This window comes from Salmo trutta, chromosome 7 (assembly GCF_901001165.1).
Source record: "Salmo trutta chromosome 7, fSalTru1.1, whole genome shotgun sequence".
NCBI lineage: Eukaryota > Metazoa > Chordata > Actinopteri > Salmoniformes > Salmonidae > Salmo > Salmo trutta.
Window position 1 is genome coordinate 59699708 of NC_042963.1, and position 25872 is coordinate 59725579.

Genomic DNA, 25872 nt, shown 5'->3' on the forward strand with positions numbered 1-25872 from the left:
GTTCCACCATTGGGGTGCCAGAGCAGCGAACAGTTTTGACTGGGCTGAGAGGGAACTGTGCTTCCTCAGAGGTAGGGAGGCGAGCAGGCCAGAGGTGGATGAACGCAGTGCCCTTGTTTGGGTGAAGGGCTTGATCAGAGCCTGAAGGTACAGAGGTGCCGTTCCCCTCACAGCTCCGTAGGCAAGCACCATGGTCTTGTAGCGGATGCGAGCTTCAACTGGAAGCCAGTGGAGAGAGCGGAGGAGCGGGGTGACGTGAGAGAACTTGGGAAGGTTGAACACCAGACGGGCTGCGGCGTTCTGGATGAGTTGTAGGGGTTTAATGGCACAGGCAGGTCTGCCCAACCAACAGCGAGTTGCAGTAGTCCAGACAGGAGATGACAAGTGCCTGGATTAGGACCTGCGCCGCTTCCTGTGTGAGGCAGGGTCGTACTCTGCGAATGTTGTAGAGCATGAACCTACAGGATCGGGTCACCGCCTTGATGTTAGTGGAGAACGACAGAGTGTTGTCCAGGATCACGCCAAGGTTCTTAGCACTCTGGGAGGAGGACACAAGGGAGTTGTCAACCATGATGGCGAGATCATGGAACGGGCAGTCCTTCTCTGGGAGGAAGAGCAGCTCCGTCTTGCCGAGGTTCAGCTTGAGGTGGTGATCCGTCATCCACACTGATATGTCTGCCAGACATGCAGAGATGCGATTCGCCGCCTGGTTATCAGAAGGGGGAAAGGAGAAGATTAATTGTGTGTCGTCTGCATAGCAATGATAGGAGAGACCATGTGAGGATATGACAGAGCCAAGTGACTTGGTGTATAGCGAGAATAGGAGAGGGCCTAGAACAGAGCCCTGGAGGACACCAGTGGTGAGAGCGCGTGGTGCGGAGACAGATTCTCGCCACGCCACCTGGTAGGAGCGACCTGTCAGGTAGGACGCAATCCAAGCGTGGGCCGCGCCGGAGATGCCCAACTCGGAGAGGGTGGAGAGGAGGATCTGATGGTTCACAGTATCAAAGGCAGCAGATAGGTCTAGAAGGATGAGAGCAGAGGAGAGAGAGTTAGCTTTAGCAGTGCGGAGAGCCTCCGTGACACAGAGAAGAGCAGTCTCAGTTGAATGCCCAGTCTTGAAACCTGACTGATTAGGATCAAGAAGGTAATTCTGAGAGAGATAGCAGGAGAGCTGGCCAAGGATGGCACGTTCAAGAGTTTTGGAGAGAAAAGAAAGAAGGGATACTGGTCTGTAGTTGTTGACATCGGAGGGATCGAGTGTAGGTTTTTTCAGAAGGGGTGCAACTCTCGCTCTCTTGAAGACGGAAGGGACGTAGCCAGCGGTCAAGGATGAGTTGATGAGCGAGGTGAGGTAGGGGAGAAGGTCTCCGGAAATGGTCTGGAGAAGAGAGGAGGGGATAGGGTCAAGTGGGCAGGTTGTTGGGCGGCCAGCCGTCACAAGACGCGAGATTTCATCTGGAGAGAGAGGGGAGAAAGAGGTCAAAGCACAGGGTAGGGCAGTGGGAGCAGGACCAGCGGTGTCGTTTGACTTAGCAAACGAGGATCGGATATCGTCAACCTTCTTTTCAAAATGGTTGACGAAGTCATCCGCAGAGAGGAAGGAGGTGGGGGGAGGGGGAGGAGGATTCAAGAGGGAGGAGAAGGTAGCAAAGAGCTTCCTAGGGTTAGAGGCAGATGCTTGGAATTTAGAGTGGTAGAAAGTGGCTTTAGCAGCAGAGACAGAAGAGGAGAATGTAGAGAGGAGGGAGTGAAAGGATGCCAGGTCAGCAGGGAGCCGAGTTTTCCTCCATTTCCGCTCGGCTGCCCGGAGCCCTGTTCTGTGAGCTCGCAGTGAGTCGTCGAGCCACGGAGCAGGAGGGGAGGACCGAGCCGGCCTGGAGGATAGGGACAGAGAAAATCAAAGGATGCAGAAAGGGAGGAGAGGAGGGTTGAGGAGGCAGAATCAGGAGATAGGTTGGAGAAGGTTTGAGCAGAGGGAAGAGATGATAGAATGGAAGAGGAGAGAGTAGCGGGAGAGAGAGAGCGAAGGTTGGGACGGCGCAATACCATCCGAGTAGGGGCAGAGTGAGAAGTGTTGGATGAGAGCGAGAGGGAAAAGGATACAAGGTAGTGGTCGGAGACTTGGAGGGGAGTTGCAATGAGATTAGTGGAAGAACAGCATCTAGTAAAGATGAGGTCAAGCGTATTGCCTGCCTTGTGAGTAGGGGGGGAAGGTGAGAGGGTGAGGTCAAAAGAGGAGAGGAGTGGAAAGAAGGAGGCAGAGAGGAATGAGTCAAAGGTAGACGTGGGGAGGTTAAAGTCACCCAGAACTGTGAGAGGTGAGCCATCCTCAGGAAAGGAACTTATCAAGGCGTCAAGCTCATTGATGAACTCTCCAAGGGAACCTGGAGGGCGATAAATGATAAGGATGTTAAGCTTGAAAGGGCTGGTAACTGTGACAGCATGGAATTCAAATGAGGAGATAGACAGATGGGTCAGGGGAGAAAGAGAGAATGTCCACTTGGGAGAGATGAGGATTCCAGTGCCACCACCCCGCTGGCTCGATGCTCTAGGGGTATGCGAGAACACGTGGGCAGACGAGGAGAGAGCAGTAGGAGTAGCAGTGTTATCTGTGGTAATCCATGTTTCCGTCAGCGCCAGGAAGTCTAGGGACTGGAGGGTAGCATAGGCTGAGATGAACTCAGCCTTGTTGGCCGCAGACCGGCAGTTCCAGAGGCTGCCGGAGACCTGGAACTCCACGTGGGTCGTGCGCGCTGGGACCACCAGGTTACATCATAAGGAGAGCAGGAAGTTAGTGGTGACATCATAAGGAGAGCAGGAAGTTAGTGGTGACATCATAAGGAGGGCAGCATGTTCATAGTGACATCATAAGGAGGGCAGCAGGTCAGTGGTGACATCATAAGGAGGACCACAGGTTAATGGTGACATCATAAGGAGGACCACAGGTTAGTGGTGACATCATAAGGAGGACCACAGGTTAGTGGTGGCATCATAAGGAGAACCACAGGTTAGTGGTGACATCATAAGGAGGACCACAGGTTAGTGGTGGCATCATAAGGAGAACCACAGGTTAGTGGTGACATCATAAGGAGGACCACAGGTTAGTGGTGGCATCATAACGATGATAGCAGGTTAATGGTGACATAACGAGGACTGCACGTTAGTGGTGACATCATAACAACCACCACAGTTTAGTGATGACATCATAACTCTGCCAACAGGCGTGTCAGTTTTCCCCATCGGCATCGGGCCCGGTTACGACAGAGCTGAACTGAGCCTGCTTGGTTCCCATGGCGACCAGGACAACACACTCCACCTTAACAGCATGGAGGAGCTGATGATGCTGTTAACACTGGACAAGAGCTACACAGACAAACTCTGTAGAGGTATAGTACTGGACCAGAGCTACCTGGAGAGATTATGATAATGATGATGATGATATTGATGAAGGCGACAATGATGGTGATGATGATGATGGTGGTGATGGTGTTGATGGTGATGAGGATGATGATGATGATGGTGTTGATGATGGTGATGAGGATGATGATGATGGTGATGAAGATGGTGATGATGCTGATGTTCATGATGATGGTGATGATGGTGATGATAAGTGGTGATGAGGGTCATGATGGTGTTGATGATGGTGATGGTGATGATGATGATGGTGGTGATGGTGTTGATGGTGATGAGGATGATGATGATGGTGTTGATGATGGTGATGGTGATGATGGTCATGATGGTGTTGGTGATGATGATGATGCTGGTGATGATGGTGGTGATGATGGTGATGCTGGTGATGATGATGGTAATGCTGGTGATGATGATGATGATGGTTGTGATGATGGTGATGGTGATGATGATGATGGTGGTGAAGATGGTGATGACGGTGATGGTGATGATGATGGTGATGATGGTGATGACGGTGATGGTGGTGATGGTGGTGATGACGGTGATGGTGATGATGATGGTGGCGGTGATGGTGATGGTGATGATGGTCAAGATGATGGTGATGATGGTGATGATAAGTGGTGATGATGATGATGAAGAGGAAGATGGTGGTGATGATGGTGATGATAAGTGGTGACGATGATGATATTGATGAAGATGACATTGATGGTGATAGTGATGGTGGTGATGATGATGGTGAAGATGATGATGGTGATGGTGACGGTGATGAGGATGATGTTGATGGTGGTGATGATGGTGGTGGTGGTGATGATGATGATGATGGTGATAGTGATGAGGATGATGTTGATGGTGGTGATGATGGTGATGAAGCGGATGATGGTGGTGATGAAGATGACGATGATGGTGATGATGATGGTGGTGATGATGATTATGCTGATGATATTGATGAAGATGACATTGATGTGATGATGATGGTGTGATGATTATGGTGGTGATGATGGTGGTGATTGTGATGGTGGTGATGATGATGATGGTGGTGATGATGGTGATGGTGGTGATGATGATGGTGGTGATGATAATGACGGTGGTGATGATGGTGATAGTGATGATGATGATGGTGTGATGATGATGGTGAGGATGGTGATGATGGTGGTGATGATGGTGTTGATGGGGGTGGTGATGATGATGATGATGATGATAATGGTGGTGGTGATGAGAATGGTGATGATGGTGATGATGGTGGTGATGATGGTGATGATGATTGTGATGATGATGTTGATGGTGATGATGGTGGTGATGATGATGGTGGTAATGGTGATGATGGTGATGATGATGGTGATGGTGGTGATTGTGATGATGGTGGTTATGATGATGGTGATGATGATTGTGATGATGATGTTGATGGTGATGATGGTGGTGATGATGATGGTGGTGATGATGATGATGTTGATGATGATGGTGATGATGTTGATGGCGATGATGATGGTGATGATGATGGTGATGGTGATGATGGTGATGGTGGTGGTGATGATGATGATGGTGGTGTTGATGAAGTTGATGATGGTGATGATGATGGTGGTGATGATGATGATGGTGATGATGATGGTTGTAATGATGATGATTTTTGTGATGATGATAGTGATGATTTTGAAGATTGTGATGATGTGTATTCTTCCTCAGCTGGTCCTCCTGGAGTGTGTGTCGATGATGATGGGAACGAGAGGAAGGTGAGTGTGTGTTGACTTGCTGATGTGTTGATGTGCCAACAATCATTTAACTACTGAACTAAAGTAACTGCCCAATGTTTCCATATTTGTATGAAATATGAACTATAATTACTTTCAATATGAGTCAAATAGTTTTCCTTCCAAAAAGTGTAATTAAGCATGGTGAAAAGCAGCATTTCTGTGTTCAAATCAAATTGTATTGGTCACATGCACATGTTGGAATGGTGTGTGTGCGTACCACAAATATATTATTTGAACAAGAGAATACAAACTTTTAAAAGTGTGATTTTCATTGGACAGTTACTTTAACAACTGTTTTCCTTGACCATTCTGAATATTCAGTACTAACTTTATGTGTAGCCTGGTGAGTCGTGGCTGCTTCCTGACGGATGTCATTCGGTGCTGTGCCACCCAAGCGGAGCCGTAACTGTTCAGAGCCACAAGGTGAACTGTGATCGTCTGGAGCCGCCAGCCTAATATATTATACTATATTACATTATATTATGGCATATTACATTCAACTATGTTATAATATATTTTTGTATATTCAAGCATGTTATGTTATATTTTAGTATATTACATTATAGTATATTAAAGTCTATTGTATTTTATTATATTACATTATAGTATTTTAAAATATATTATACTATAGTATAGTAAAGTACTGTATATTATAGTATATTACGTCATAGAGTATTAAAGTACCCTATTTTATGTTATATTATAGTACAGTATATTATAGTATATTAAAGTACATTATGTTATATTCGATTATCCAGGTGAATTGTGATCGACTGGAACCCCCAGCCTGCAGCAACCACATGAGTCCTCTCAGAGTTCAAGACAACTGTGGCTGCCACTGGGACTGCCCCTGTTAGTACAAACACTAAATACACACACATTAAGCACACTCACACAGACACAAGCACACACTCACACACATTATAGCACACTCACACACACATTAAGCACACTCACAATAAACACACACACACATATTAAATGCACTCACCCACACGCACCAGTAACACACCCATCAGTAACACACCCTCTCCCTCCCTCCCTCCCTCCCTCCCTCCCTCCCTCCCTCCCTCCCTCCCTCCCTCCAGGTGTCTGTATGGGTAGCTCCACCAACCACGTGGTGAGGTTTGATGGCGTGGCTCTAAGGCTGGAAGGGGAGGGGCTATGTTCCTACACCCTGCTAACGGTTGCCGGGGACACGGGAGGTTCAGAGATCACACTGCACAGCGGAACCTGCCAGGGGTCATCCAATCAGAACGAAGTCTGCATGAAGGTCATGGAATTTACACATGGGCAGAGCACACTACTGCTGAAAGACGACATGACGGTAGGACCTAGGGCGGGTGTACTATGAGAATGTGTACTATGAGAATGTGTACTCTGAGTGTGTGTACTATGAGTGTGTGTACTATGAGTATGTGTACTATGAGAGTGTGTACTATGAGTGTGTGTACTATGAGTATGTGTACTATGAGAATGTGTACTCTGAGTGTGTGTACTATGAGTATGTGTACTATGAGAATGTGTACTCTGAGTGTGTGTACTATGAGAGTGTGTACTATGAGAATGTGTACTATGAAAATGTGTACTATGAGTGTGTGTACTATGAGTATGTGTACTATGAGAGTGTGTACTATGAGTGTGTGTACTATGAGTATGTGTACTATGAGAATGTGTACTCTGAGTGTGTGTACTATGAGTGTGTGTACTATGAGTGTGTGTACTATGAGTGTGTGTACTATGAGTGTATGTGTACTATGAGTGTGTGTACTATGAGTGTATGTGTACTATGAGTGTGTGTACTATGAGTGTGTGTACTATGAGTGTGTGTACTATGAGAGTGTGTACTATGAGTGTGTGTACTATGAGTGTGTGTACTATGAGAATGTGTACTATGAGTGTGTGTACTATGAGTGTGTGTACTATGAGTGTGTGTACTATGAGTGTATGTGTACTATGAGTGTATGTGTACTATGAGTGTGTGTACTATGAGTGTGTGTACTATGAGTGTGTGTACTATGAGTGTGTACTATGAGTGTGTGTACTATGAGTGTGTGTACTATGAGAATGTGTACTCTGAGTGTGTGTACTATGAGTGTGTGTACTATGAGTGTGTGTACTATGAGTGTATGTGTACTATGAGTGTGTGTACTATGAGTGTATGTGTACTATGAGTGTGTGTGTACTGAGTGTGTGTGTACTATGAGTGTGTGTGTACTATGAGTGTGTGTGTACTCTCAGTGTGTGTGCTCTGACTGTGTGTACTATGACTGTGTGTACTATGACTGTGTGTACCGAGTTTGTGTGTACTATGAGTGTGTACTATGAGTGTGTGTACTCTGAGTGTGTGTACTATGAGTGTGTGTACTATGAGTGTGTGTACTCTGAGTGTGTGTACTCTGAGTGTGTGTACTATGAGTGTGTGTACTATGAGAGTGTGTACTATGAGAGTGTGTACTATGAGAGTGTGTACTCTGAGTGTGTGTACTATGAGTGTGTGTACTATGAGTGTGTGTACTATGAGTGTGTGTACTCTGTGTGTGTACAATGTGTGTGTGTACTCGGTGTGTGTGTGTGTGTGTCTAGGTGACAGTAGATGGAGCCCCTGTCTCCCTCCCATTCCGCTCCAGTCTGGTGGAGGTGATGCGTTATGGAGGAGTGATGTTTCAGCTGAGATCCGTGGAACACGGCTACATCCTGGCATTTACCCCTCAGAAAAACGAGTTCACCATCACACTCACCTCCTCCTCTACCAACCACACCTCTGGACTCTGTGGTACACACTCACCTCCTCCTCTACCAACCACACCTCTGGGGTCTGGTACACACTCACCTCCTCCACTACCAACCACACCTCTGGGGTCTGGTACACACTCACCTCCTCCTCTACCAACCACACCTCTGGGGTCTGGTACACACTCACCTCCTCCTCTACCAACCACACCTCTGGAGTCTGTGGTACACACTCACCTCCTCCTCTACCAACCACACCTCTGGGGTCTGGTACACACTCACCTCCTCCTCTACCAACCACACCTCTGGGGTCTGGTACACACTCACCTCCTCCACTACCAACCACACCTCTGCGGTCTGGTACACACTTACCTCCTCCTCTACCAACCACACCTCTGGACTCTGCGGTAGACACTCACCTCCTCCTCTACCAACCACACCTCTGGGGTCTGGTACACACTCACCTCCTCCTCTACCAACCACACCTCTGGGGTCTGGTACAAACTCACCTCCTCCACTACCAACCACACCTCTGGGGTCTGGTACACACTCACCTCCTGCTCTACCAACCACACCTCTGGAGTCTGTGGTACACACTCACCTCCTCCTCTACCAACCACACCTCTGGGGTCTGGTACACACTCACCTCCTCCTCTACCAACCACACCTCTGGAGTCTGGTACACACTCACCTCCTCTACCAACCACACCTCTGGAGTCTGTGGTACACACTCACCTCCTCCTCTACCAACCACACCTTTGGGGTCTGGTACACACTCACCTCCTCCACTACCAACCACACCTCTGGGGTCTGGTAAACACTCACCTCCTCTACCAACCACACCTCTGGAGTCTGTGGTACACACTCACCTCCTCTACCAACCACACCTCTGGAGTCTGTGGTACACACTCACCTCCTCCTCTACCAACCACACCTCTGGGGTCTGGTACACACTCACCTCCTCCACTACCAACCACACCTCTGGGGTCTGGTACACACTCACCTCCTCCACTACCAACCACACCTCTGGGGTCTGGTACACACTCACCTCCTCCACTACCAACCACAACTCTGGAGTCTGTGGTACACACTCACCTCCTCCTCTACCAACCACACCTCTGGGGTCTGGTACACACTCACCTCCTCCTCTACCAACCACACCTCTGGAGTCTGGTACACACTCACCTCCTCTACCAACCACACCTCTGGAGTCTGTGGTACACACTCACCTCCTCCTCTACCAACCACACCTCTGGGGTCTGGTACACACTCACCTCCTCCACTACCAACCACACCTCTGGGGTCTGGTACACACTCACCTCCTCTACCAACCACACCTCTGGAGTCTGTGGTACACACTCAACTCCTCTACCAACCACACCTCTGGAGTCTGTGGTACACACTCACCTCGTCCTCTACCAACCACACCTCTGGGGTCCGGTACACACTCACCTCCTCCACTACCAACCACACCTCTGGGGTCTGGTACACACTCACCTCCTCCACTACCAACCACACCTCTGGGGTCTGGTACACACTCACCTCCTCCACTACCAACCACAACTCTGGAGTCTGTGGTACACACTCACCTCCTCCTCTAGCAACCACACCTCTGGGGTCTGGTACACACTCACCTCCTCCTCTACCAACCACACCTCTGGAGTCTTGTACACACTCACCTCTTCTACCAACCACACCTCTGGAGTCTGTGGTACACACTCACCTCCTCCTCTACCAACCACACCTCTGGGGTCTGGTACACACTCACCTCCTCCACTACCAACCACACCTCTGGGGTCTGGTACACACTCACCTCCTCCACTACCAACCACACCTCTGGAGTCTGTGGTACACACTCACCTCCTCTACCAACCACACCTCTGGAGTCTGTGGTACACACTCACCTCGTCCTCTACCAACCACACCTCTGGGGTCTGGTACACACTCACCTCCTCCTCTACCAACCACACCTCTGGAGTCTGTGGTACACACTCACCTCCTCCTCTACCAACCACACCTCTGGGGTCTGGTACACACTCACCTCCTCCACTACCAACCACACCTCTGGACTCTGTGATACACACTCACCTCCTCCTCTACCAACCACACCTCTGGGGTCTGGTACACACTCACCTCCTCCACTACCAACCACAACTCTGGAGTCTGTGGTACACACTCACCTCCTCCACTACCAACCACACCTCTGGGGTCTAGTGTACACACTCACCTCCTCCACTACCAACCACACCTCTGGAGTCTGTGGTACACACTCACCACCTCCACTACCAACCACACCTCTGGGGTCTGGTACACACTCACCTCCTCCTCTACCAACCACACCTCTGGAGTCTGGTACACACTCACCTCCTCCACTACCAACCACACCTCTGGAGTCTGTGGTACACACTCACAGATAAACACATAGTAAACATGCACACACACATTAATGAAGTCATTTGGAGGACTAATAATGTGTGTGTGTGTGTGTGTGTGTGTGTCTGTGAATGAATTAATGAATGAACTAATTTATGACATCATTTTTTGTGTCAAATCACCAATTGGCAACCCGTCCCTTATGGGATTAATTGACACATAAACATACAGTTCACTATAGTAATTAAATCCTTATTATTCTCTGTGTGTGTCAGGGTGGTGTGGCGAGAAGAGGGTTAATTATCTCTCTCTGAGGAATGGCAGTTCGACCTCTGACTCAGCTCTTCTCGTCTCCGATTGGATGGTATCAAGCGGCGACGGTGTGTGTGTCCCACGGCATGCCCCAGTGTGTGTGTACGGAGCGGCGAGGGCGTGTGAGGTGCTGCGTTCCGAGGTGTTCTCCTCCTGTCACACACACGTTCCCATCATGCCTTTCATTATGCGCTGCCAACAGGAAGCCTGTCAGGAGACAGACGTCTGTGATGTAATTTCCTCCTATGCACATCTCTGCCGACAGAGAGGACTCTGTGTCCACTGGAGAAGCACAAACCTCTGCCGTAAGTCTGTGTCCTGTTATGTTCTGACATCACCTGTATATAAATATGTGTGTTCTGTCTGAAGAGACCTGTATTTAGCTTTGATTCCTGTCTCGGTTTGGTGTTCTCTCTGTTTTATAGTACAGTAAAATATGTTTTTTGACATTGTAGCACCTTCGGTGCGAGAAATGCACTTTACAAATAAAACCTTTATTACTACTGTTGTTATTATTACTTGATATTAATATCATTAATTGTTATTATTATTGTGTATGATTATTGTTGATGATGATGAATATTTATTATCATTATTATGATTAAATATGATCATTATGATTAATATTATTATTATTGTGTGTAGCCATGCAGTGCCCCAGCTCCATGGAGTATGATGCATGTCGGACCGGGTGTGTGGAGGACTGCAGCAGCATTGGCCTGTCGCCTGGCAACTCGGGGGTTCTTAGTGGTAACGGGAGTGTGTGTATCACCAAGCCAACAGAAGGGTGTTTTTGTCCAGGGAACATGGTGCCTCTGGGGGGAAAGTGTGTGTCACCTGACGCCTGCAACCAGTGTGTCGACCAGCACGGACACACACACCCGGTGAGACAACACACAACCACACTCACACACACATAGCTAAAGGTGTTACCAGGACACAGACTTTGTTCAAGCGGATAAAATCAACGTGCCAGCTTGGCCGCGCCCTCAGCCCTACACATTTCTTATCCATCTGTCTTTCTTCTTCTCTCAACGTGCCACTTAAAAAAAATAAAAAATGTATTTCACCTTTATTTAACCAGGTAGGCCAGTTGAGAACAAGTTCTCAATTATAACTGTGACCTGGCCAAGATAAAGCAAAGCGGTGCGACACAAACTACAACACAGAGTTACACATGGAATAAACAAACATACAGTCAAAAACACAATAGAAAGTCTACATACAGTGTGTGCAAATGGTGTAAGGAGGTAAGACAATAAATAGGCCACAGTAGCGAAGTAATTACAATTTAGCAAATTATCACTGGTGGGATAGATGTGCAGATAATGATGTGCAAGTAGAAATGCTGGTGTGCAAAAGAGCAAAAAAGTTAATAAAAACAATATGGGGTGGTGTAGGTAGATTGGCTGGGCTATTTACAGATGGGCTATGTACAGATGCAGTGATCGGTAAGCTGCTCAGATAGCTGATGTTTAAAGTTAGTGAGGGAGATATAAGTCTCCAACTTCAGCGATTTTTGCAATTCGTTCCAGTCATTGGCAGTAGAGAACTGGAAGGAAAGGCGGCCAAAGAGGTGTTGGCTTTGGGGATGACCAGTGAGATATACCTGCTGGAGCGTGTACTATGGGTGGGTGTTGTTATGGTGACCAGTGAGCTGAGATAAGGCGGAGCATTACCTAGCAGAGACTTTTAGATGACCTGGAGCCAGTGGGTCTGGCGACGAATATGTAGCGAGGGCCAGCCAACGAGAGCATGCAGGTCGCAGTGGTGGGTGGTATATGGGGCTTTGGTGACAAAACGGATGGCACGGTGATAGACTGCTTGTACTGTATTTAAATTGATGGCAGTTATGATATCGTTTAGTACCTTGAGCGTGGCTGAGGTGCACCCGTGACCAGCTCGGAAACCAGATTGCACAGCGGAGAAGGTACGTTGGGATTCGAAATGGTCAGTGATCTGTTTGTTAACTTGGCTTTCGAAGACTTTAGAAAGGCAGGGCAGGATGGATATAGGTCTGTAACAGTTTGGGTCTAGAGTGTCACCCCCTTTGAAGAGGGGGATGACCGCGGCAGCTTTCCAATCTTTAGGGATCTCGGACGATATGAAAGGGAGGTTGAACATACTGGTAATAGGGGTTGCAACAATGAAGGCGGATAATTTTACTTTGGGCACGTCAGTCAGACGAAAATTGAGAAAAATAGACTACGGGATGAGGTAAATTTCCTTCCAGGATACCCGGGCCAGGTCAATTAGAAAGGCCTGCTCGCAGAAGTGTTTTAGGGAGTGTGTCACGTCCTGACCAGGTAAAGAGGTCATTTGCCATAGTAATTTGGTCAGGGCGTGGCAGGGCTTGTTTTGTGTGGGTTTTTGGTTTTTTGTTTCTATGTGGGAGTGTTCTAGTTTTCTATTTCTATGTGTTGTTTTTCCATGTTTGGCCGGGTATGGTTTCCAATCAGAGGCAGGTGTCTTTCGTTGTCTCTGATTGGAAGCCATACTTAGGCAGCCTGTTTTCCTTTGGGGTTTGTGGGTAGTTGTTTTCCGTTTTAGTCTTAGTACCTGACGGGACTGTTGCTGGTCGTTTTTCTTGTTTTGCTGTTGAAGTGTTTTCATTAAAGAATTAAGAATGAGCACTATCCACGCTGTGTCTTGGTCTCCATTCCACGACCCCTGTGACAGAGTGTTTGACAGTGATCGGGGGTGGACGTTTGACCGCGGACCCATAGTGGATGCAGACAATGAGGCAGTGATCGCTGAGATCCTGTTGAAACAGGGAGGGCAAGTTGGTCAAGATAATATCTTTGAGGGTACCCATGTTTACGGATTTAGGGTTGTACCTGGTGGGCTCCTTGATAATTTGTGTGAGATTGAGGGCATCTAGCTTATTACATTTTTTTATTTCACCTTTATTTAACCTGATAGGCTAGCTGAGAACAAGTTCTCATTTGCAACTGTGACCTTGCCAAAATAAAGAAAAGCAGTTTGACACATACCTTCGACCTGTACGCTCTCGTTGGCTGGCCCTCGCTTCATACTCGTCGCCAAACCCACTGGCTCCAGGTCATCTACAAGACCCTGCTAAGTAAAGTTCCCCCTTATCTCAGCTCGCTGGTCACCATAGCAGCACCCACCTGTAGCACGCGCTCCAGCAGGTATATCTCTCTGGTCACCCCCAAAGCCAATTCCTCCTTCGGCCGCCTCTCCTTCCAGTTCTCTGCTGCCAATGACTGGAACGAACTACAAAAATCTCTAAAACTGGAAACACTTATCTCCCTCACTAGCTTTCAGCACCAGCTGTCAGAGCAGCTCACAGATTACTGCACCTGAACATAGCCCATCTATAATTTAGCCCAAACAACTACCTCTTCCCCTACTGTATTTATTTATTTTGCTCCTTTGCACCCCATTATTTCTATTTCTACTTTGCACTTTCTTCCACTGCAAATCTACCATTCCAGTGTTTTACTTGCTATATTGTATTTACTTCGCCACCATGGCCTTTTTGCCTTTACCTCCCTTATCTCACCTCATTTGCTCACTTTGTAGATAGACTTATTTTTCTGTTATATTATTGACTGTATGTTTGTTTTACTCCATGTGTAACTCTGTGTTGTTGTATGTGTCAAACTGCTTGCTTTATCTTGGCCAGGTCGCAATTGTAAATGAGAACTTGTTCTCAACTTGCCTACCTGGTTAAATAAAGGTGAAATAAATAAATACAAATAAAACATACAACAACATAGAGTTACACATGGAATAAACAAACATACAATCAATAATACAGTTGAAACATCTACAGTGGGGAGAACAAGTATTTGATACACTGCCGATTTTGCAGGTTTTCCTACTTACAAAGCATGTAGAGGTCTGTAATTTTTATCATAGGTACACTTCAACTGTGAGAGACGGAATCTAACACAAAAATACAGAAAATCACATTGTATGATTTTTAAGAATGAATTTGCATTTTATTGGATGGAGGTTCTGGCTGTAAGGTCTAAAAATAGCAGATCCGTATCACATTGGGTGAGTGTCACGCCCTGGCCATAGAGAGGGTTTTATTCTCTATTTTGGTTAGGCCAGGGTTTGACTAGGGTGGGCATTCTATGTTCCTTTTCTATGTTCTTTATTTTCTATGTTTTGGCCGGGTATGGTTCTCAATCAGGGACAGCTGTCTATCGTTGTCTCTGATTGGGAACCGTACTTAGGTAGCCCTTTTCCCTCCTTGTGTTGTGGGAGGTTGACTTTGTTTAGGGCACATAGCCTTTAGCTTCACGGTTTGTTGGGTAGTGTTATTGTTTTGTTTGGCGTCTTTCTAAATACAGAATATGTACGCTCACCACGCTGCACCTTGGTCCTCACCTTTCAACCAACGTGACAGAACCTCCCACCACCAACGGACCAAGCAGCGTGGTAAAAGGGAGTCATGGACCTGGGAGGAGATCCTGGATGGGGCAGGACTGTGGACAAGGCCGGGAGAGTACCGCTGCCTGCCGGAGGAAATAGAGGCAGCGAAGACGGAACGGCGTTTCTGGGAGGATCGGCTGAGATGGCAGGAGGAGGCTGAGAGGCAGCCCCAAAATAATTTTTGGGGGGGGTCACACAGGGAGATTGGCCGAGTCAGGCGATATTCCTAAGCCAACTCCCCGTGCTTACCGGAAGCAGCGTGGTACTGGTCAGGCACCGTGTTATGCGGTGAAGCGCACGGTGTCTCCAGTACGCGCTCATAGCCCGGAGCGCTATATACAAGCCCCCCGCAAGTGCCATGCGAGAGTGGGCATCCAGCCAGAGCGGATTGTGCCAGCTCAGTGCGTCTGGTCTCCACTGCTCCGTTTCGGCGCCCAGTGTATCCTGCGCTGGCTCTGCGTACTGTGTCTCCGGGGCGCTGGGAGGGCTCAGTTCGTCCTATGCCTGCGCTCTGCCCGTGCCAGGCAAAAGTGGGTATTCAGCCTGGAAGAGTGGTGTCAAGCCTACGCACCAGATCTTCAGTGCTCCCCCACAGCCTGGTCTACCCTGTGCCTGCTCCCAGAGCCAGGCCTCCTGCATGTCTCCCCAGCCTGGTGAATCCTGTGCCTGCTCCCAGAGCCAGGCCTCCTGCATGTCTCCCCAGCCTGGTGAGTCCTGTGCCTGCTCCCAGAGCCAGGCCTCCTGCATGTCTCCCCAGCCTGGTGAATCCAGTGCCTGCTCCCAGAGCCAGGCCTCCTGCATGTCTCCCCAGCCTGGTGAATCCTGTGCCTGCTCCCAGAGCCAGGCCTCCTGCATGTCTCCCCAGCCTGGTGAGTCCTGTGCCTGCTCCGGGAGCCAGGCCTCCTGCACGTCTCCCCAGCCTGGTGAATCCTGTGCCTGCTCCCAGAGCCAGGCCTCCTGCATGTCTCCCCAGCCTGGTGAGTCCTATGCCTGCTCCCAGAGCCAGGCCTCCTGCATGTCTCCCCAGACTGGTGAGTCCTGTGCCTGCTCCCAGAGTCAGGCCTCCTGCATATCTCCCCAGCCTGGTGAGTCCTGTGCCTGACCCCTGTCCGGAGCTGCCAGAGTCGCCCTCCAGTCCGGAGCTGCCAGAGTCGCCCTCCAGTCCGGAGCTGCCAGAGTCGCCCTCCAGTCCGGAGCTGCCAGAGTCGCCCTCCAGTCCGGAGCTGCCAGAGTCGCCCTCCAGTCCGGAGCTGCCAGAGTCGCCCTCCAGCCCGGAGCTGCCAGAGTCGGTGCCCAGTCCGGAGCTGCCAGAGTCGGTGCCCAGTCCGGAGCTGCCAGAGTTGCCCTCCAGTCCGGAGCTGCCAGAGTCGCCCTCCAGTCCGGGGTCGGCAGCGAGGGTCCCCGTTCCAGAGGCGCCACCTAAGTGGGCCGTGCCAGAGGTGGCGCGGGGTCTGCGTCCCTCACCGGAGCCGCCACAACGGAGAAAAGCCCACCCAGACCCTCCCCTATAGGTTCAGGTTATGCGGCCGGAGTCCGCACTTTTGGGGGGGGGGGGGGGTACTGTCACGCCCTGGCCATGGAGGGTTTTATTCTCTATTTTGGTTAGGCTGGGGTGTGACTAGGGTGGGCATTCTGTTCCTTTTTCTATGTTCTTTATTTTCTATGTTTTGGCCGGGTATGGTTCTCATTCAGGGACAGCTGTCTATCGTTGTCTCTGATTGGGAACCATACTTAGGTAGCCCTTTTCCCTCCTTGTGTTGTGGGAGGTTGACTATGTTTAGGGCACATAGCCTTTAGCTTCACGGTGTGTTGGGTAGTGTTATTGTTTTGTTCGGCGTCTTTCTAAATAAAGAATATGTACGCTCACCACGCGCCTTGGTCCTCACCTTTCAACCAACGTGACAGTGAGGCGGGTTTCCGGAAGGTATATTTAATTTAAAAATGGAAAAACAGATTGAAAATCTATTGAAATATATACAAAAAAGACGGGAAAAAAACTACATTTACACGGGAGAACGACAAACAACGTCTGCACTGCTACGCCATCTTGGATTCATTTGGCCTAACCCTAACCCTAAACCTAACCATACACATTTCTCATCCCTCTGTCTCTCTGATTCTCTGCTCCTGTTTTTTCAAACACACATAAAAAGGAATTGATCGTACGTGTGTGTGTGTGTGTTTTTGGTTTTACTATCCTTTTTATGACCAGAGTTCTCACAAGGATAGTAAAACAAGGACAATTTAGACAGGTAGGGACATTTCGCAGGTCGAGCATGAAAAGCATGAAAACTCATTGTACCCTTTGCCAGCTCATATCTGTGTGAAGCTGGATTCAGTGCTCTCGTCTGCATTAAAACCAAACATCGATCCAGGTTGGATGTGACAGCAGAGATGAGATGCTCACTGTCGACCACGCCCACAGACATTGAGAAGCTCCGATGCGACATGCATCAAGCACACCCATCTTGTTGGTGGTGGTGAGATAAGAGACAATCAGAAATTGACTGCCATAGCCCCAAATGAAAAAGTAAACATTGGCTGTTAATTACATTGTTTTTTTTCACATGGTTGGAGTCGTAAGGATTTTCAGATGTCAAAATGGGGTCACGTAGCAAAACATTTTGGGAACCCCTGCGTTAGGGGTTAGCGTTAGGAGTTCGGAAAAATAGGATTTTGAATGGGAATAAATTGGTCCCCACAAGGATAGTAAAATGTGTGTGTTTTTGTGTAGTATCTACAGAGCTGGGTGCCAGAGGAGAACACGTGTCTGATTTGTATGTGTCTGGATCGTCAACATATCAACTGCACTGCTCGCCCCTGCATTGATCATAAAGGTAAAACACACATACATACCGACCCTGCATTGATCATAAAGGTAAAACACACATACAGACCGACCCTGCATTGATCATAAAGGTAAAACACACACATACAGACCCTGCATTGATCATAAAGGTAAAACACACACATACATACCGACCCTGCATTGATCATAAAGGTAAAACACACATACATACCGACCCTGCATTGATCATAAAGGTAAAACACACATACAGACCGACCCTGCATTGATCATAAAGGTAAAACACACATACAGACCGACCCTGCATTGATCATAAAGGTAACACACACATACATACCGACCCTGCATTGATCATAAAGGTAAAACACACATACAGACCGACCCTGCATTGATCATAAAGGTAAAACAAACATACAGACCGACCCTGCATTGATCATAAAGGTAAAACACACATACATACCGACCCTGCATTGATCATAAAGGTAAAACACACATACAGACCGACCCTGCATTGATCATAAAGGTAAAACACACATGCATACCGACCCTGCATTGATCATAAAGGTAACACACACATACATACCGACCCTGCATTGATCATAAAGGTAAAACACACATACAGACCGACCCTGCATTGATCATAAAGGTAAAACAAACATACAGACCGACCATGCATTGATCATAAAGGTAAAACACACATACATACCGACCCTGCATTGATCATAAAGGTAAAACACACATACAGACCGACCCTGCATTGATCATAAAGGTAAAACAGACATACCAACCGACCCTGCATTGATCATAAAGGTAACACACACATACATACCGACCCTGCATTGATCATAAAGGTAAAACACACATACAGACCGACCCTGCATTGATCATAAAGGTAAAACACACATACAGACCGACCCTGCATTGATCATAAAGGTAAAACACACATACAGACCGACCCTGCATTGATCATAAAGGTAAAACACACATACAGACCGACCCTGCATTGATCATAAAGGTAAAACACACATACAGACCGACCCTGCATTGATCATAAAGGTAAAACACACATACAGACCGACCCTGCATTGATCATAAAGATAAAACACACATACAGACCGACCCTGCATTGATCATAAAGGTAAAACACACACATACAGACCCTGCATTGATCATAAAGGTAAAACACAAATACAGACCGACCCTGCATTGATCATAAAGGTAAAACACACATACAGACCGACCCTGCAATGATCATAAAGGTAAAACACACATACATACCGACCCTGCATTGATCATAAAGGTAAAACACACATACAGACCGACCCTGCATTGATCATAAAGGTAAAACACACATACAGAACGACCCTGCATTGATCATAAAGGTAAAACACACATACAGACCGACCCTGCGTTGATCATAAAGGTAAAACACACATACAGACCGACCCTGCATTGATCATAAAGGTAACACACACATACATACCGACCCTGCATTGATCATAAAGGTAAAACACACATACCGACCGACCCTGCATTGATCATAAAGGTAACACACACATACATACCGACCCTGCATTGATCATAAAGGTAAAACACACATACAGACCGACCCTGCATTGATCATAAAGGTAAAACACACATACAGACCGACCCTGCATTGATCATAAAGGTAAAACACACATACAGACCGACCCTGCATTGATCATAAAGGTAAAACACACATACAGACCGACCCTGCATTGATCATAAAGGTAAAACACACATACATACCGACCCTGCATTGATCATAAAGGTAAAACACACATACAGACCGACCCTGCATTGATCATAAAGGTAAAACACACATACAGAACGACCCTGCATTGATCATAAAGGTAAAACACACATACAGACCGACCCTGCGTTGATCATAAAGGTAAAACACACATACATACCGACCCTGCATTGATCATAAAGGTAACACACACATACATACCGACCCTGCATTGATCATAAAGGTAAAACACACATACAGACCGACCCTGCATTGATCATAAAGGTAAAACACACATACAGACCGACCCTGCATTGATCATAAAGGTAAAACACACATACAGACCGACCCTGCATTGATCATAAAGCTAAAACACACATACATACCGACCCTGCATTGATCATAAAGGTAAAACACACATATAGACCGACCCTGCATTGATCATAACGATAACACACACATACAGACCGACCCTGCATTGATCATAAAGGTAAAACACACATACAGACCGACCCTGCATTGATCATAAAGGTAAAACACACATACAGACCGACCCTGCATTGATCATAACAGTAACACACACATACAGTGTTGTGGAAAAGTAATTTGCCCCCTTTGTAATTTCTCTATTTTTGCACATTTTTGATGCTGAATGTTATCCGATTGTCAACCAAAACCTAATATTAAATAAAGGGAACATGAGTGAACAATTGAAACAATTGCATACCTTTTTTTATTAAAACATTTTAAGAAGTATGTAACATCAAATCAAATTTTATTATGCAACAGGTAGACCTTACAGTGAAATGCTTACTAACATGCACTTAACCAACAATGCAGTTTACAAAACACGAATAAGAATAAGAAATAAAAGTAACAAGTAGTTAAAGAACAGCAGTAAAATAACAAAAGCGAGACTGGTACAGAGTCAATGTGCGGGGGTACTGGTTAGTCGAGGTAATATGTACATGTAGGTGGAGTTATTAAAGTAACTATGCGTAGGTAATAAAAGAGAGTAGCAGCGGTGTAAATGGGGGGGGAGCAATGCAAATAGTCTGTGTAGCTATTTCATTAGATGTTCAGGAGTCTTATGGCTTGGGGGTAGAAGCTGTTTAGAAGCCTCTTGGACCTAGACTTGGCGCTCCGGTACCGCTTGCCGTGCGGTAGCAGAGAGAACAGTCTATGACTAGGGTGGCTGGAGTCTTTGACAATTGTTAGGGCCTTCCTCTGACACTGCCTGGTATAGAGGTCCTGGATGCCAGGAAGCTTGGCCCCAGTAATGTACTGGGCCGTACGCACTACCCTATGTATGTGACTAATGATCCAATGCCCCTGTGTGAAAAAGTAATTGCCCCCTTACACTCAATATACTGGTTGTGCTACCTTTAGCTGATTGGGATTAGGTCTGGACTTTGACTTGGCCATTCCAAAACGTTTAAATTTGTTGCTTTTTAACCATTTTCATTTCAACTTGTTTGTGTGTTTGGATCATTGTCTTGCTGAATAACCCAGCTACACTTCAGCTTCAGCTCCCAGACGGATGGCCTGACATTCTCCTGTAGAATTGTCTGATACAGAGCAGAATTCATAGTTATTTCTGTTAAGGCAAGTTGTCCTGGTCCTGAGGAAGCAAAGTAACCCCAAACCATCACACTACCACAACCATACTTGACCGTTGGTATGAAGTTCTTACTGTGGAATGCAGTGTTTGGTTGTCTCCAGACATAGGTTGACTCGTTTGCCAAAAAGCACCTGGAAGATCATCAAGACTCTTGGAAGAATGTTCTATGGACAGACGAGTTAAAGGAATGTTCTATAGACAGATGAGTTAAAACTATAACTTCTCTGTATCAAAGATTTCTACAGGAGAATGTCAGGCCATGGGTCTGTGAGCTGAAGCTGAAGTGCAGCTGGGTCATGCAATAAGACAATGATCCAAATCACACAAACAAGTCTACATGAAAATTGTTAAAAAGCAACAAATTTGATGTTTTGGAATGGCCTAGACAAAATCCAGACCGAATCCCAATTGAGATGTTGTAGCAGGACTTGAAACGAGCAGTTCATGCTTGAAAAGCCACAAATGTTTCTGAGTTACAGCAGTTCTGCATGGAAGAGTGGGCCAAAATTCCTCCACTGTGATGTGAGAGACTGATCAACAACTACAGGAAGCGTTTGGTTGCAGCCATTGCAGCTAAAGGTGGCACGACCAGTTATTGAGTGTAAGGGGCAATTACTTTTTCACACAGAGGAATTGGGTGTTGCTTAACTTAGTTAATACATTTTTTTTAAGTATATTTTTTTTGTTATTTGCATATTCAGGTTCTCTTTATCTAATATCAGGTTCTTTATCTAATATCAGGTTTTGGTTGAAGATCTGATAACATTCAGTATCAAAAATATGCAAAAATAGAGAAAATCAGAAAGGTGGCAAATACTTTATCACGCACTGTACGTCCATTTTATAAATCCATCCATACATCCAAATGTATACAGATACACACACACACAGTACACTCAAACACACATACTCACACATACTCAGTGGAGAATGTGTGTGTGCGTGTGCGTGTGTGTGCGTGTGGGTGTGCAGCTCCAGCGTGTGGACCCTGTGAGGTTCTGAGGGAGAAGAGGGAGTCCAAGTGTTGTCCGGAATACGAGTGTGGTATGTACTACATTACTAGAATTCTTTACTAATATATATGGTATATTAGAATACTACACTACTAGAATACTATAGTAATATATACTGTGTATTAAATCAAATCCAATGTATTGGTCACATACAGATGTTATTGTGGGTGTAGCAAAATGCTTGATATTATATTATAATACTACACTACTAGAATACTCTACTAATATATATTTTCTTTACAATACTATACTAATATATACTGTATATTATAACACTACTAAATTACTATACCTACAATTATTATAATACTATTATAATACTACACCAAACTGTATACAATACAACAATACATTAATACAGTCCGAGTGTTTTCCGGAGTACCAGTGTGGTAGCTGCAGGGCTATAGCGGCATGACAGCACATCCAGCTTCATGTTCTTGGATCCTGGTTGGTAGGAGAGGGAGAAGTTGAACCGGGTGAAGAGCAGGGCCCACCTAGCTTTCCTGGAATTTAGACGCTTGGCGGTGCAGAGATATTCCAGGTTCTTGTGATTGACCCACACAATGAACGGATGTTCTGCCCCCTCCAGCCAGGGCCTCCATTCCTCCAACGCCATCTTCACCGTGAGTAGCTCACAATTCCCCACATCGTAGTTCTTCTCCGTGGCGTTTAGGCAATGGGATAAGAAGGCGCAGGGATGTAACTTGAGTTTCAGGGCAGAACGCTGGGACAGGACAGCCCCCACTCGGACATCCAAAGCAGTGGCCTCCACCACGAACTCGCGGGATTGGTCAGGAAGAACCAAGATGGGAGCTGTGGTGAAACGGTGTTTGAGATCCCGGAATGTCCAGTCAGCACCACGGGACCACGTGAACGGAACCTTGGAAGTGGTGAGTATAGATGGGGGAAGCCAGGGTGCTGTAACCCCGGATAAAGCGGCGATAAAAGTTGTCGAATCCCAGGAAAATTTGTAGCTGCACCCTGGACGTAGGCTGGGGCCAATCCACCACCACTCTCACCTTCCGGGATCCATCTGTACATTCCCCACAACGATGATGTAACCCAGAATGGGGATGGTGAAGCGATAGAATTCGCACTTCTCTGCTTTTACAAAAAGCTGGTTCTCCAGGAGGCACCTGTCAGATGTGGAGCACGTGTTCTTGGGCGGAGCGGGAGAAGATGAGAATGTCGTTGAGGTAGTCGAAGTCGAACCGGTTCAACATGTCACAGAGAACATCATTAACCAGAGCATGGAACACAGTTGGGGCGTTGGTAAGGCCAAATGGCATGACCAGACACTCGTAGTGACCGCTGGCTGTGTTGAAGGCAGTCTTCCACTCGTCCCATTCCCGTATCCGCACCAGGGGATAGGCGTTCCGTAGGTCCAGCTTGGAGAACACGGTGTCCCCCTGGAGCGGCTCGAAGGCCATCGAGATGAGTGGTAGCAGGTAGCGGTTCTTCCCCGTAATGTCATTGAGGCCCCGGTAGTCGATGCACGGGCACAGGGTTTTGTCCTTCTCCACAAAGAAGATCCCTGCACCGGCGGGGGATACAGAAGGATCGATGAACCCTGCAGCTAGGGAGTCCTCAATGTAGGTCTCCATAGCCTTGGTCTCTGGACAGAAAGAACAGTCATCCCCAGGGCGGAGTGGTGCCTGGGAGAAGGTCAATTCCGCAGTCATAGGGTCAGTGCCGTGGAAACGAAGTGGCCTTACTGAACACCTTCTGGAGGTCCTGGTACTCAGCGGGAATGGCGAAGAGGTTCGGGGCAACTTCCGAGCCCACAGGAATACGTCCCTGGGCAGGCTGCGCTGACTTCAGACAATGGGCGTGGCAGAACGGGCTCCAGCCCATAATGCCATAATGGCACCAGCAGTCCAGTCTATAATGGGATTGTGTCACTGGAGCCAAGATGTTCCCGTGGTATTGGGATTCTGATTAATCAGCATGAATTGAATTGCCTCGCTGTGGTTCCCTGACACTCGTAGGTTGATAGGAGTGGTATTGTGAGTGACCCGGCCTATAGAGCGCCAGTCCAGTGGTCTAACGTCCATGGGAATGGAGAGGGACTGAGTGGGGATGCCCAGCTTGGACACCAGAGTAGCGTCCAAAAAAAACTCTCATTGGCCCCAGAGTCGATGAGTACCCAGAGAGATTTCTACTGATTCCCCCACAGCAGGATGGCATGGAAAGGGGTGCGAGTAAGGGGAGAGGAAAAGTTCTCCATAAGGCCCACCAGAGTACTCACCCCTTCTTAATGAACCTGGTTTTTAAATGGGCAGGTAGCTACGAAATGTTCTATAGCTCCACAATATAGACAGCTCTGGGTGTGGAGTCGGCGTAAGCCCTCAGCCGGAGTCAATCTAGCCCTGCCCAGGTGTCTGGACTCTGAAGGAGCTGGCCTTCGGTAATTCCTGAGAGAACTCTGGTGATGTTGGGTTCATGTTGACTTCGGGGACGGACATGTAGACTTTGGGGTTCTCCGGGATTCTTCGGAGGCAAGGTGAGAATCAAGGGCGGGGTGACAGGGCACAGATTCCCTCTCCTTCCTACATTCTCGAAGCCGCCCATCGATTCGGATGGTCAAGGCTATGAGGGAGTCAAGGTCCAAGGGCAGCTCCCGGGCTGCAAGCTCATTTATGACCACCTCCGATAATCCATGAAGGAACATGTCGAACAATGCTTCCAGGTTCCAGGCACTCTCAGCCGCCAACATGCGAAAGTCCATCGCATAGTCTGCCACACTACGGGAGTCTTGACGTAGCTGGAGCAGCTTATGAGCAGCCTCTCTCCCAGACAACAAAGAATCAAACACCTTACGAACTTCCGCTTTGAACTCCTCCTAGCCTGAGGAAGATGGCGGACTGTTGCTCCCACATCGTCGTAGCCCAGGCGAGTGCCCTCCCGGACATGAGCGTTATAATGTACATTATCCTCGAGCGGTCCGCGGGAAACGAAGAAGGCTGCAGGGTGAAAATTGAGGGAGCACTGGGAGAGAAAAGCCTGGCAGGTTACGGATTCTCCAGCATAGCGCTCCGGAAGAGGTAAAGCGGGGTTCTCGGGACACTGGGGTAGGCTGGAATATTATGTGTGACCTGCTGCCCTGTGGGGAATCCACAGAATTGCTCCAGAAAAGTGTTGAATGCCTGGTCATGGCGTTCTGCCAGGTTATGGAGTCCCTCCCTCCCTCCATAAGATAGGAGCAAGGGGAAAAACGCTGGTGAAACAGATCAGGGTGCGTCAGTGGTACGTGCTACTTTACAGTTTTTTTCCAACTGCTTACACACGTTTTCAAAACTGTCTCCTTTTTTTCAAAACTCTACACACAATTCCCTAAACTGCACACACAAAATGCAAAATGCCTCACATCTCCTTCAAAATGTAACACTGCATTCAAAATGCCATAAACACATGTCAGAATGAAGCATTTGCATCAAATGGCAAACACTGCTTTCATAATAGTACATTTTTGGATATACCATGTAAACACTGTTGTTCTAAATCTAAAGCTCTTTGGTCTTTCATAGGCTTATATCTACATTTCAATACAATGTTCTACAGTGAAAGTAATCTGCTGAGAGGGGTAACAAGTACACTGTAAACACCAATGCAATGTAGAAACAGAAAATATTTATTAGGCCAAACATTACTGTTGTATACAGTAGCATACAACAAAACCATAAACATATATAAAC

The 25872-nt window shown here is 47.3% G+C and overlaps 1 protein-coding gene across 1 annotated transcript in view; it reads left to right on the plus strand.

The window, feature by feature from the left end:
• The window catches only part of vwf (von Willebrand factor), a 182633-nt gene that overhangs the window by 87897 nt on the left and 68864 nt on the right, over positions 1–25872 (plus strand). The window contains exons 33-42 of the mRNA XM_029759558.1: positions 3225–3389; positions 5092–5138; positions 5499–5582; positions 5918–6011; positions 6248–6486; positions 7746–7935; positions 10541–10882; positions 11223–11461; positions 17719–17821; positions 22137–22208. Coding sequence (XP_029615418.1) covers positions 3225–3389; positions 5092–5138; positions 5499–5582; positions 5918–6011; positions 6248–6486; positions 7746–7935; positions 10541–10882; positions 11223–11461; positions 17719–17821; positions 22137–22208 — 1575 coding nt within the window. The remainder of the gene's footprint in view (positions 1–3224; positions 3390–5091; positions 5139–5498; positions 5583–5917; positions 6012–6247; positions 6487–7745; positions 7936–10540; positions 10883–11222; positions 11462–17718; positions 17822–22136; positions 22209–25872) is intronic.